The sequence below is a fragment of the Manis pentadactyla genome, chromosome 6 (assembly GCF_030020395.1).
Source record: "Manis pentadactyla isolate mManPen7 chromosome 6, mManPen7.hap1, whole genome shotgun sequence".
NCBI lineage: Eukaryota > Metazoa > Chordata > Mammalia > Pholidota > Manidae > Manis > Manis pentadactyla.
In genome coordinates, this window is record NC_080024.1 from 7716897 (window position 1) to 7729592 (window position 12696).

At 51.3% G+C, this 12696-nt stretch overlaps 1 protein-coding gene across 1 annotated transcript; it reads right to left on the reverse strand.

The window, feature by feature from the left end:
* Nucleotides 1-11011: 11011 nt before the first annotated feature.
* TEX44 (testis expressed 44) lies at nucleotides 11012-12466 on the reverse strand. The gene has a single exon (XM_036911321.2). The coding sequence runs from the start codon at nucleotides 12464-12466 to the stop codon at nucleotides 11291-11293; it is 1176 nt and encodes a 391-aa protein (XP_036767216.2). The 3' UTR covers nucleotides 11012-11290.
* Nucleotides 12467-12696: the final 230 nt, after the last annotated feature.

Here is a 12696-nt window from a genome sequence, read left to right on the forward strand (position 1 = left end):
GGGATCATGGAGCCTGCTTCACCCAGAGGGGATGAGAGGATGAGAGCTTTTGTCAACTGAGGGTCAGGCTGTGGAGATTCACTGCCACTGTTCTCTCAGAGATGTGGGGTGCCTCCCTTCTCAGAGCCTCTGGTCAACTGTCAGACTGTTGACAAGAAATGCAAAGGTTCACAGGAATGGGCCAGATACTGCTCTTCGGACAGAGTAGGCAAAGCATGCCCTGGCTCTTGTGCAAACAGCTGGTCTGCGTGTCAGTGCTCAGCTGTTGTCTGAGACCTGTGCCCACACAGCCATGTCCCCAGGTCCGACCTGGCCCATCAGGCTCCCTGGAGACAGACCGTGAGAGGCTCAGATGTTACCCTGTGGAGACAGGTGCCGTTAGGAGGGAGGAGCCTGACAGGCCTGGGTATTAAGTCCTGAGACCCGGTTACAGCAGCACCTTGAGGCCCGAGGGGGCCCCCAGGCGGGTCTGGACCAGCTCTCAAGCCCAAATTTAGGTCACTGTTTTGTTTTTGTGCCCGTTTCTGTATCTTGTCTCTCACCTTCTTCCAGTACAGTTTCAAACCTTATCTTCTCCCCGGTGTGACTGATGCCACTTGCCTCAGTTTATCCATGCACTTGTCACCTTCACTCTGTTGCAGTTCTCCCTGAGTGGGCAGGACTGGAGCCTGTTTCCTACATTGTCCCTCAGGCGTTTTTGAAGAAGGGGCCTCTCATTTTGTCATTGTGGACCCCAGTTTCTGAAATTGTTGTGCCCATCTGCTCACCAGGACACTTGAGATCAGGACCTGACATGCGTCTCAGTGCTGAAGGCGTGTGGCAGCTTCTGAAAGGCAGCGAATGTCCACGGTCCCATGGGAATGCCCTGCTGAGCGCCTACTGTGTGCCAGTGAAGGTGGCTTTGCGGGCCGGGCTGCTACAGAACAGAGGCCCTTTCTTCATGGAGTTTACCCTACCCAGCAGAGTGTTCATAAGCAGGGCAAAGCCTGGTGGTCCAGGAACCGCCCGGGTAAGAGTGGGGAGAGAACCCGGGAGAAAGGGAGCGGAGGAGGGCGCCCTCCTGCCCGCAGGGCGCAGACCCCGCCCCGCCGGGCCGCCGGCCCCCGAGAGCTGAAAGGGCCTCTGTTCCGTCCCCCGCCTGCCCGCGGGCCGGGAGCGCATTTCCTCAGCCGCGCCAGACCCCGGAGGCTCCGCAGCCCCTCTGGGGACAGACACAAATAGTTCCCGGCCCAGCTGCCCAGCCAGTTACCTTGGGAACCAAACCCAGTCGCCTGACGTCACCGGGCCGTTGCGTGGCGACCGGCCCGGACTCTCCCTCCCGCTCCCCCGCCCCGGCGCTGAGGTCAGGGTTGCCGCGGAGACGCGGGGCGGGGCGGGGCGGGGCGGTGGGAGGTGTGGGCCCCGCCCGGCCGCGCTGTCCTCGCCGCCCCGCCTCCCTCCGGCCTCGCGCTCTGTCCCGGCCTGGAGCTGCCTGCCGCCCGGGAGAGCGCTGGTCCCCGCTGCGGAGCGGGCGCCGCCTGGCCTCCGGCCGGCGGGCTAGGGCCCCGGTGAGGCCTAAGTGCGCCCCGCGGCCGGCGAGGCTTCTGTCCCCGAGAGAGGCCTTTGTTCGCCGTCACCCCACCTGACTGCTCCGTTTTCTGTTCTCTGTTCCAGTCTCCTTTCTCACCAGGCCCCAACCGGGGCTCCTGTTCTCGAGACCCCAAGCAGGTGGCAGCTGGAGGCGGTTTTCATTTCCCCCTCTCTTCCAGTCGCCCGGGGAATCGGAAATCCCTGCCCCGCTTGGCCACCTGCTTTGGGGGAGGAGACACTGGGTCCTACTCACGCCACTCTGCTCCCATCCCTGCTTGCCTCCCCGACCCCTGCGCCTTGCCCTCGCGTCTGTGCCGTGACATTCACCTCTCTGCCAGGGCTGCGATCTGACCAGGCCACCGCTGGGCGAGGGGAGTGGAGGTGGAGGAGTCTGCCCACCACCTCGCGTTTCTTGTGTGGGCCTTGCTCTTAGGATGCTCCAACTCCCACCCTCTGTCCAAAGCCCAGGCTGGGAGAAAAGGTCCAGACCACGAAGGGCAGGCACCATCTGCCACCTTGCCCTGCCCCGAGCTACCTCTATTTACCCATCTTTGGCCAGGGGTAATCCTAATCACCTCTTGCTAGAGGACCTTGCTTGTAGAATTTAAGTTGCACTGTGGAAGAGGTCATCTGTGAAAGGTGGTTTTCCTCACCAAAAACTATTCTGACAAGTACTAATAAAATGCAGGTGGTCAGAAGCAAAACCAGGTGTTTAGTTGAATCTAATTTCCTCATTGGTAGATACTTAAAATTCAGAGATGTAAAGAAATATTTTTTAATCCATGGACTTGGAAGGAATACACTTAAGAATGCCTCAGATTTTCCAAAGCACATGGTTAAAGGAAAGTTCTGACTATGGGCAGAACCTTTATAGGCAAGCTCGTGTGTAGTGGGTGGGCACACCCCAGGGCTCAGAGCCCAGCACTGGACTCTGTGTGGCCTTGGGTAAACATCTGACTTCATCTAGAATCCCTGCCTATTCTGTGGGAAAGGTGACTTTTACCTGCTGGGAGCTTTCAGATGCCCAGGGAGGCAGTTTAGGACAGTGCCGCCTGCAGTGGAGCACTTAGGGCTGCCAGGAGGGGACAGGCTTCCTCTGCTGCCCCCTTCCCCACTCTGGGAGGGACACAGCTAAAGGTGTGCAGAGCCATTTCCTCAGGAAGGTGCCAGGAGTCCTGGATGAGGCAGGGCTTTCAGCATGTGGCCCAGGCTGGGCCAACCGGAGTCCTTTCTCCTGGGATTTCTCAGGCTGGAGCAGGGGAACAGACCTTTCCTCTTGGTCTTGGAAGTGTAAACCGGTGGTACTGGAGCCCCCAGGAGCCGTGTTCCCTGCAAGGAGCAGAGCCTGGAGGTGAGGCAGAGTTGACATGGGAGGTAGAGGACACAAACAATGGAGACCTCTTCCCCACCCAATCCATCAATCATTTGTACCCAAGTAAGCCACTCCATGTAGATTTCTGTCACTTCCACTTTAGAGACTCCTGATCAATATACAGACATGCAGAAAACCCATGTTTTCTGCATGCCCATTGTTAAATGCTATTTTTGAAAAATACTCATTATTGATCACACCATCCCAGTGAGACCAACGTAAGATCCCTTTTAAAGAGGAGGAAACTGAGGTCTAGAAACAGGCCTTCATCTAGGACCTCTGGGTCCACTTGAGGACTCCACAGGGTGGGCCAGCTTGCTACTAGGTGCAGGTTCAGTGGGTATTGCCCATTCAGAGACCTCTGAGCCAAGCCCTATGCTTGAAAGGCTTTGCTAAGGCTGGGTCCTACCTGGAAGACTCCGAGCTTTCTGTGGTCTGAGCTTGGAGTTGGTAGCAAACATGCCACGAAGTTGGCCCTCTGGCAGCTACTCCAGTTGGAGGGTCTGTACCCCTCTGCCCTCCTGCCCTTGTTCCTAAATGCTTGCTCACACTTCCAGCTGAGTCAGCTCGATTGGTGGTATCTCAGGGTATAATAAATATATTGTGGCATAATAAGAAATATATACAGTATTTGGTCTCTGCCCCACCCCACCCCACCCTTTCCTGGCACAGAGCCTCTAAAACTCTTGATGAGGCAGGGGTGAGAAGAGCATCTCTTGTTATTCATAATAAGCCCCTTTCAACCCCGCCTGAGTTTATGCTAATGAAGTGACTCTTGGGAGCTGGGGCTGGAGGAGACAGCCACAGGCTTAGAGGGTGAGAACTTTCACCCCACCTCTTCCCCCAGTCTTTGCGGAGGGGGGCTGGAGATTGAGTTCATCTCCAATGACCAAAGATTTAATCAGTCATGCCTACGTAATGGAGCTTACATAAAACCCCTCAACAACTTCTGGAGAGCTTCCGGATTGGTGAAAGCATTCCTGTGCTGGGAGGGTGGTGCACCCTGACTCCGGTGCTTAGGACCCCCCTGGACCTTGCCCCACGTAGCTGTTCGTCTGGCTGTTCGTTTGTATCCTTGATAATATTCTTTGCAATAAACTAGTAATGTGTTTCCCTGAATTCTATGAGTCATTATAGCAAATTGTCCAACCTGGGGAGGGAGTCGTGGGAATTCCCTATTTGTAGTCAGGTTGAACAGAAGTGTGGGGAACCTCGTAAACTTCTACTTGCTTTTGGCACCGGAAATGGGGCAGTTTTGTGGGACTGGGCCCTGCGGAGTCTCGGCTAACTCCACCTTAGTGTCAGAATTGAATTGCAGGACACCCACGTGGTGTCCACAGAGAACTGGAGACTTGCTTGCTTGGTGTGGAAGATCCACACATTTTGTGTCAGGAGTAGAGAATTTTAATTGAGGAATATACATTTTGTGAGTAGAGAATCAATTCTAACCCTCACTCCTCTTACGAGTGTACATCAAATCCTCAAGTCTGCATCCTCACAGCGGCGGGGCCGTGGGTCCTGGGGGTGCAGGCCAATGCTGCCTTTCCTCCAGCAGAGGGCGCATTCTCTACTCTTAGGACTGGACACCAAGATCCAGGTGGCCTAAGAATTAGGGGTTCCTCTTGGCCCAGAGTGGGTCCAGTCTCTCATTTAAATATTTAAATACGTACTTGGGATGTTATACAGGCATACCTTTTTTTATTGCATTCATTTTATGCACAACGCAGATACTGTTTTTTTTAATAAATTGAAGGTTCGTGGCAGGCCTGTGTGGAGCAAGTCTTTCGGTGCCATTTTTCTAACAGCGTTTGTTCACCTCATGCCTGTGTTACATTTTGGTAGTTCTTGCAATATTTCAAGCTTTTTCATTGTTGTTGTATTTGTTATGGTGATCTGTGATGAGCCATCTTTGATTTATTCTTGAGGCTTTGTTTTCAAGCCTGCTAACACAACAGCCTGCTCACATTCTGCAGCCCATGGATCAAGGAGAAATTTTGACTTTCCAAAGTCTTATTTAAGAAATACATTCTGTAAGGCTATAGCTGCCATAGATAGTGATTCCTCTGATCGATCTGGGCAAGATAAATTGAAAACTTTCTGGAAAGGATTCATCATGCCAGATACTGGTAGGAATATCTGTGATGCATGGGAAGAGCCAAAACACTAATATTAACATGAGTTTGGAAGAAGTTGATTCCAGCCCTCGTGGATGACCTTGAGGGAGGGGTTCAAGGCTTCAGTGGAGGAAGTTACTGCAGATGTGGTAGAAACAGCAAGAGAACTAGAATTAGAAGTGGAGCCTGAAGCTGTGACTGAATTGCTGCATCTCATGATCAAACTTAGATGAGGAGCCGCTTCTTATAGATGAGCAAAAAAAGTGGTTTCTTGAGATGGAATCTATTCCTGGTAAAGATGATGTGAAGATTGTTAAAATGGCAACAGAAGATTGAGAATACAACACAAAGTTAGTTGATAAAGCAGCTGCAGGATTTGAGAGGGTTGACTCCAATTTCAAAGTTCTACTGTGGGTAAAATGCTATCAAACACCATCACATGCCACAGAGAAATCATTCCTAAAGGAAGAGTCAACCGCTTAGGCAAACTTCATTGTTGTCTTATTTTAAGAAATGGCCGCAGCCACCCCAGCCTTCAGTAGCCACCACCCTGATCCGTTAGCAGCCATTGACATTGAGGCAAGATCCTCCTCCAGCAAAAAGACTGACTCTTTGAAAGCTCAGATGGTGGTTAGCATTTTTTAGCAATACATTATTTTTAACTGAGGACTATACATTATTTTTTAAGACGATGCTACTGCATACTTCATAGACTATAGTATAGTGTAAATAGAACTTTTATATACCGATTTATTTGACTCGCTTTATTTCGATACTCACTTTATTGAGGTTGTCCCAGTGGAACTCACAGTCTGTCTAAGGTATACTGCCCTGGGGCACTGCCCTTACCTATGACAACTTTCTCTGGGGACAGTGTTCCCTGGGTGGAATCTGTGCCTCACCCAGCCAAACTGTTCAACTTGACCACAGTTCATGTCAACTTTAACCAATTAGCCAAGTGGCTGTAGCCGAAACAAAAATATTGTTCTTACAAAATGAGTGAAAACACAGGCAAAGATTTATGTTTGTTTTTTTTAACCATTCTCAAAGTGGACTCAAATTCTTAACTTTTGTTACAACAAAGAATCTTTTAAAAAATATATTTGAACTTTTCCCACCATTTGAATTTGTATTCTCCCTCCATCCCCCTTCCAACACATACGCCTCTCTGATGGGAAAAAATAGCCTGTGGTCACGGGTTGGGTGCTCTAGAACACAGGCTCTGGGCCAGGAGAATGAGCCAGAGTGGGCGGAGGGGGAATGGAGCTTGTGATGCAGACCCCACATGCCACTGACGTGCCCCAAGGGCACTCTGGAGCCGGAGTTGTTCCAAGCTGGCCCAGGAAGGGCAGGCCTTAGACTCCTACAGAGACCAGCTACAGAAGACCGACGGCCACCCAGGAGGCACGACCCTGGGGGAGGCAGCTCGCTGGAAGGGCTGGTGCTGCAGGCTGTCTACTGCCAGAGCTCCCGGCAGCTCAGGGAACAGGCCTTCAGTGAAGGGGGATTGGGAGGCCCACCACAGTGTCTGTCACACCACAGGGTGGAGGCTTCCGTGTCCCTTCTGCTGTCTGCCCGCACTTGTTGGTGCCCTTCTCTTAGCCAAGCCAATTCTCCACACCAAAAAGCACCCTACATACACCTACCCCATTACCCTGACACCTGCTCATGCATGCAACCTTACATGCAGCCTCCTGTCCCTTCCAGCACCCTCTCCCCAGTCGTTCTCCCGTCTGTCAGTTGTCATCCATCCAGCATGGTGACCCACATGCCTGTGATGGGCTGACTTCTCCTATGTCTTAGGCACTGCTTCCTCTTGCCTGTGGAATAGGTCCTTTCCCCCAAGGTCCAGTCTTTGGGTCTTTCCTTTCTCTCCCTGACCATCTCATCCCGAGCGGGGGTGCAGCCACTTCTCTCTGTGTTGGATTCCTTAGCCCTGAGTGTGCAGCCCTGACCTTCACCCCAGGTACACTAGGACCTGCATGCCTTCAGGTCACACCTGCAGAGCTGTGTTGCCAGGTGGATTTACCTATGCAACTGTTTGTCCCACAGCAAAGAGGAGGACCAGGAGCAAGTGGGGAAAGTCAGTCCTTGGAACACAGCTCCACAGAACCCTTCTGTCCTAATAATCACAGTGGCTGCTAACACATAGCATTCAACTACCTGCCAGGTGCTTTCCTAATCTTGACTCCTCACAACAGCCTGATACAGTACATACTATTATTATTGTTATACGGAAATGAAGAAACTGAGACACAGGGAGATTAAAGTAACCCAGCTAATGGGAGGTAGAGCAGAATTCAAGGCAACCCGGAGCCCCAAGGCTGTACTCTTTACAACTCTGCCAGCTTTAACGCACAGAATGTGTTGGACCTGCAGCCCTTCCTGGGGGAAGCCTCCATTTCTGGGTTGACCCTGGCCCCAGAGGTAGGTGTGATGCCCAGGCCATTTCACTCCCAAGGTCTCAGTGATTGGTTCAGAAGAGAGCATGGGAGCCAAGCCAGGCCCTGCAGTGTCTTCCCTGGGGAGTTTTCTGCCAGAGCCAGTGGGAACAAGGGCCTTTCTTTCCAGGAAGGTAGCTGAGCCAGCAGAGAATGGAGCCAGAGGAAGGGGCAGGGCCGGAAAGACAGACGGAGAGCCTGAGGCCCAGGCTGAGCCCTGCGTCTAATCGTGTACACGTTCGGCGATGGTTTAGCCAGCCCATCTCATCACCTAATCTGGTCTGAGTTTGGTCTCTGTCTGTTTTGATCTTTCATTCACCTTTGCAATTTCAGTATCTAGCGGTGCCTGGCATGTAATGGCACTTACCTAGTTCAAAAAACATTTGTTGAAGGCGTCTGGTGTCCTCCCTGACAGCTTTATCTCCCGTTCTCTGGTCCAGGCCCCAGTCAGCCTGAGCTGCTCGCCTGCCCTCCCCAACCAAGCCCCCAGCACACGGGCCTCAGCCCTTTGTTCTTATTGCCTCTGTCAGGGGGACTCCATCTCCCTTTCTTTTTAGGTCTGACTCAGTAACTTCTCTGGGAGGCCCTGATTATTGGGATCTGAACTGGCAATCTCCTTTCTCTGAATTCTTTGCTTACACTACAGGGGACAGTTCGCGTCTCACCTACAGAAGTGGCAGCTCCTCAAGGGAAGGGATCAGACACACCTGGTGCATCCCCTTGGGGCCTGTACTTCCTCACATGAGCCATCTGCAGGGTAGGGGTGGTGAAGGTGGGCCTCTGGGGGCCAGGCAGATGACATCAGTCACTAATGCAAGCCAGGTAGGTCCCTCTAAAGTGGGCAGCTTAGTTACCAGTTGTCCTGAAAAAAAATAATAAAGCCCCTAGGTTTTTCAAGAGAAGCAGAAATCCATTTTCTTAAATATAAAATCTCCTGGTTTATTATCAAAAAACCCCAACAAAGATCCACGCACTGCTACAGCTGTAGATGCACTCATCCCACCAGTTCCTGGACCTGCCATGGGAATGAGGAAGGAGATATCTAAGCTGGCCTGTGCATACAGTAAAACAACAAAATTGGACTGGATCTATACTGTTGGAACTCAACCAAGAATTTGGAGAAGTGCAAATTGTAGCGCTCCAAAGTCTTACAACTACAAACTATTTATTGTTAAAAGAACATATGGCATGTGAACAGTCCCCAGGAATGGGTTGTTTTAATTTGTCTGATTTCTCTCAGACTGTTCAAGTTCATTTGGACAATATCCACCATATCATAGATAAGTTTTCACAAATGCCTAAGGTGCCTAACTGGTTTTCTTGGTTTCACTGCAGATGGCTGGTAATTACAGATATGCTTTGGTTATGTAACTGTACTCCTATTATGTTAATGTGTGTGCGCAATTTAAGTAGTAGCTTAAAACCTATACATGCTGAAGTTACTCTACAAGAAGATATGCCAAAGAAATAATCAATCTTCCCATGTTTTCTTCCGCCTGCTACTTCTATAGCTTTTCTTCTTCCTTCCTAATTACAACCCTTAAATAGAATTCGTGCCTCATATCAAATTTACCGAGTATCATAAGTCCTCCAAGTGGTAAAGATACCTCAAGACAAATGCTGGGCATAGAAGCCACAGGGCATAAATATGCAAAGAAGTAAAAAGCTAACCTTTTCAAACAATAAGGCTTCCCTCTCACTTACCAACTTCACATTTCCCTGTATGGCCCCGGAAGATGACTGGTTAGCCAGAGACGGGTAAGATTCCTCAAGGGAGGAACAACCTAAGACAGGCACAGTCGCAGGGGGGCCATCAGGTGAGAAATTGGGGATCAACAGAGGTGAGGCTTAGAACCTCACCCCCCCGTTCTGAGAGAAATCTTCTGCATACGTGGATGTTTTATTGCCCTGGTCTAGCTTGGATTAACACATAGTCTACAGGCACACACCTGATCATCTACATTTGCTCTCTTACAACACTAAACTATGTTTTCTACCTTTATCTTGTATCTACCTACCACTTCAGCATTTTATTAAAAATAATAATAATAAAGAGAGAAATGTGGTATCCACATATAAATCAAGTATAAAAACCAAATGAGTATTCATATTTGAACTGACTGTTTATAGTTCATAATGCATGAGCAAAACTGAAAGTTTCTGTGATGACTGCCCTTGTACTGTTCACTATGTAACTTATTCATTATGTAAGAATTTGTTCTACATGTAAAAACTTGTTTGTTATGCCTCAGAAGATTGGAGACTGACAAAAATTAGGCTTGGGGTGGAATAATGATTGTGCATTGAGCATTGACTCCCCTATACAGAATTTTATTGTCGTTAACAACCATTTGATCAATAAATATGAGAGATGCCCTCACAAAAAAAAAAAAAAAAAAAAAAAAAAAAAAAAGGACAGACTTCCAATGGTAAAATAAATTAGTAACCGGGATGTAATGTATAGCATAAGGAATATAGTCAAGATATTGTAACAGCCTGGTAGGGTGATAGCTGGAACCTAGAATTATGTATATAAATGTTCTACCACTGTGTTGTACACTTGAAACTCATGTAATGTAATACTGTGTGTCAACTACCCTTCAATAAAAAATAATTATTAAAAAAAAAAAAATCTCCTGGTTTTTAAATCTTAGCAATTAATTTACAATTTGAGAAACATTGTATAGGGCAAACAAAGCCATCAGTGGGCTGGTTTCAGCCAAAATCTCCTATTTGGAGACTGCTGTGAAGGAGGGAAGGAAGAATGAACAAATCCACGGGCAGGGCGCAGGAGGGGTGTGTGCGGGCTGGGGCCTGTGGGAGGCCCCCGGCCAGGGGCGGGAGTCCAGCTGATGGCCAGCTGGAGCTTCGCTCACCAAGTCACACGACTGGTGTGGCGCTGTGTCCTGCCAGAGGGTGGGCTCGTGGCTTTCCAAAGCAGGCAGCTCCCTTTGCAAGGTGGACAGAATCACAGGCAAGAGTAAAAACCGTGTAAAGACACCCGGGTCTAGGATGACCAACTTGTCCTGGTTTGTCTGGGGTTTTCCTGGTTTTGAATCTGGAAGTGCCACATCCAGGCTGGTCCTAGGCAAACCAGGATGGTTGGTCACCCTATCTAGATCCCTGTTTCCACCATGTCCCCAGCCGGCTGGAATTAATAATAATGGCAGCTGAAAATCGTGGGCTCATTGAGTGCCAGACGCCATGTGTTAGGACCTGCATTGTTTCCGTTATGTCTCACCAACACCTTCTTCATGTGGGCTTGTTATCCATTCTACAGATGAGTGTCGGAGGTTCGGAGGGTGAAGTGACTGGCCCAGGGTCAACAGTGGTGCTGTGGTTTGAACTCACATTGGTCTGGTGCTGTGCTCTCAGCTCCACTCTCAGAGAACCCCCGCAGGGTGGCTGGAGTCTGCTAGGCGAGTAGGCCCTGGGCAAGGGTCAGTTACCACTTCCTCAGGAGTGCACTTATCTGATTGGAGGTCCTGCCAGGATCAGCCCCCACACCCGGCCCCCCAGTCCTGCCCAGGCTCTGCTTTCTGAACCTTGATCCCCAGTCCCTGACTGGGACATGGCGAGAAGCCCTCAGGGGACACTTTTCTGTTTCCACAACACCCAAGCCCCCTCCCATCCTTCCAGCCTGTCTCCACTGCAGGGACTAGGGATAAAGCTGGCACTTGGAAAACGCTTGCCGGTGATTTATTACCTGGTCTAGGGAGAGCTGACCAGGGCAGGGGTGGGCAGGGAGAGGGGCATGAGGGGTCTTGGAGGCCACTGATGTTCTCTGTGAGGGACTAGTCACAGCTGGAGCCGGCATGGGCCCCGCGTGGGGCCAGGTGGCTGGCGAGGTAGCACACGGCTGAGCGGAAGCCTTCCATCGTCATCTGCCCCACCATCTCCAGCACGTGGGTGACTGAGCGCAGGACCAAGCTTGTCCCAGATGCCAGGCTGGAAGAGAAGGTCGTGGTGGTGTTCCCTAGGATGCTGGAGACGGAGTGCAGGCTGGGCCTTGTGCTGTGCAGCAGGTCTGTCACAGAGCTGCAGGCAGAGGCCAGGAAGCCTGCGGCCAGGCCCATGGTGGTCTCAGACCACACCAGGATGTCCGCCAGGGAGCAGGCCGAGTCCTCACCCCCACCCAGCACACTGGTCCTGGAGCACACGGAGCTGTCCTGCTTGCTGGCCTCATATAGGCTGGAGTCCAGGGGCCTCTTCTCCCTGGCCACTGGGTGGGGACCAGGCGAGGGTGGGGCACTGCCTCCAGGGGAGGGAGAGAACGGCGCAGCCTGCAGGTCTCCAGAGTGGCCCACCAGATCCCCCTCAGTCGCTACCGTGGACTTGGCTTCTGGCAAAACATCAGGGTCAGGGTTCAAGGCCTCTGGACCCTCAGGTTTCTCCTTAACAGTTCCAACGGTGCTTGTGGCCTGAGCGTCAGGCTGTCCACTGGAGTCTGCAGAGCTCACAGCAGGCTGAGCCTCCGCAGTTTTGGGAGACTGTACCTTAGCACTTGGGGTGGTTGGTTCTAATTCCTGCTCCTCGTCTGAGATACCCGCTGTTTGTGGTGCCTCCTCCTTCCCCAGGGAGTCAGGCTGGAAACCCTGAGGACTCTGAGTCATCACGAAATCTTGCACCTGTTCATCCCACACTGGGTTCTGGGGGCTCATGGATGTTTTCAGGACATTTGGGGCTGGCTGGGCAAGCAGGGCGGTGGCCTCCTTGGGCTCCTGGCTGTGCCCGGTAGCTGCTTCAGGTTTGTCCTTGTCCTCAGACGCTGATGTGGCCTCAGAGGTGGCTGGCTTCATGGAGTCTTGATCTACATCCTGCTGTTCAGCTGCGGTACCACTAGCTGCTGGGACCGCTTCAGGGAGGGGGACCTGACTTTGGGATCCCACTGTTGGGCTGTCCATAGACCTATTGTTGCCATGTGTGGGGAAGCTGGCAGCTCTGGCCTCTCCCAAGGGCTTGGTGGTCATCTAGGCCCTCTGTCACTTGTGCTGGTCGAGGAAGTGACCATGGCCTCACTGGGCTGAGTTGTCCAGGTGATGAGGTCACAGGGGGCTGGAGGCAGCTGGTGATGTAACAGACGCCTGCAGAGCAAGGTTCTTGAGCCTTTAGAATGTCTGCTTTCATGGGCTGAGTACATGAATCAACTCTTTGCTGAGTTTGCAGGTGCGTAAAGAGAGAAAAGCAAACGGCTTGGAAA

Excerpts from the sequence above, each read along its gene's own strand:
- TEX44 (XM_036911321.2), bottom strand. The coding sequence starts at position 12,466 with ATGACCACCAAGCCCTTGGGAGAGGCCAGAGCTGCCAGCTTCCCCACA.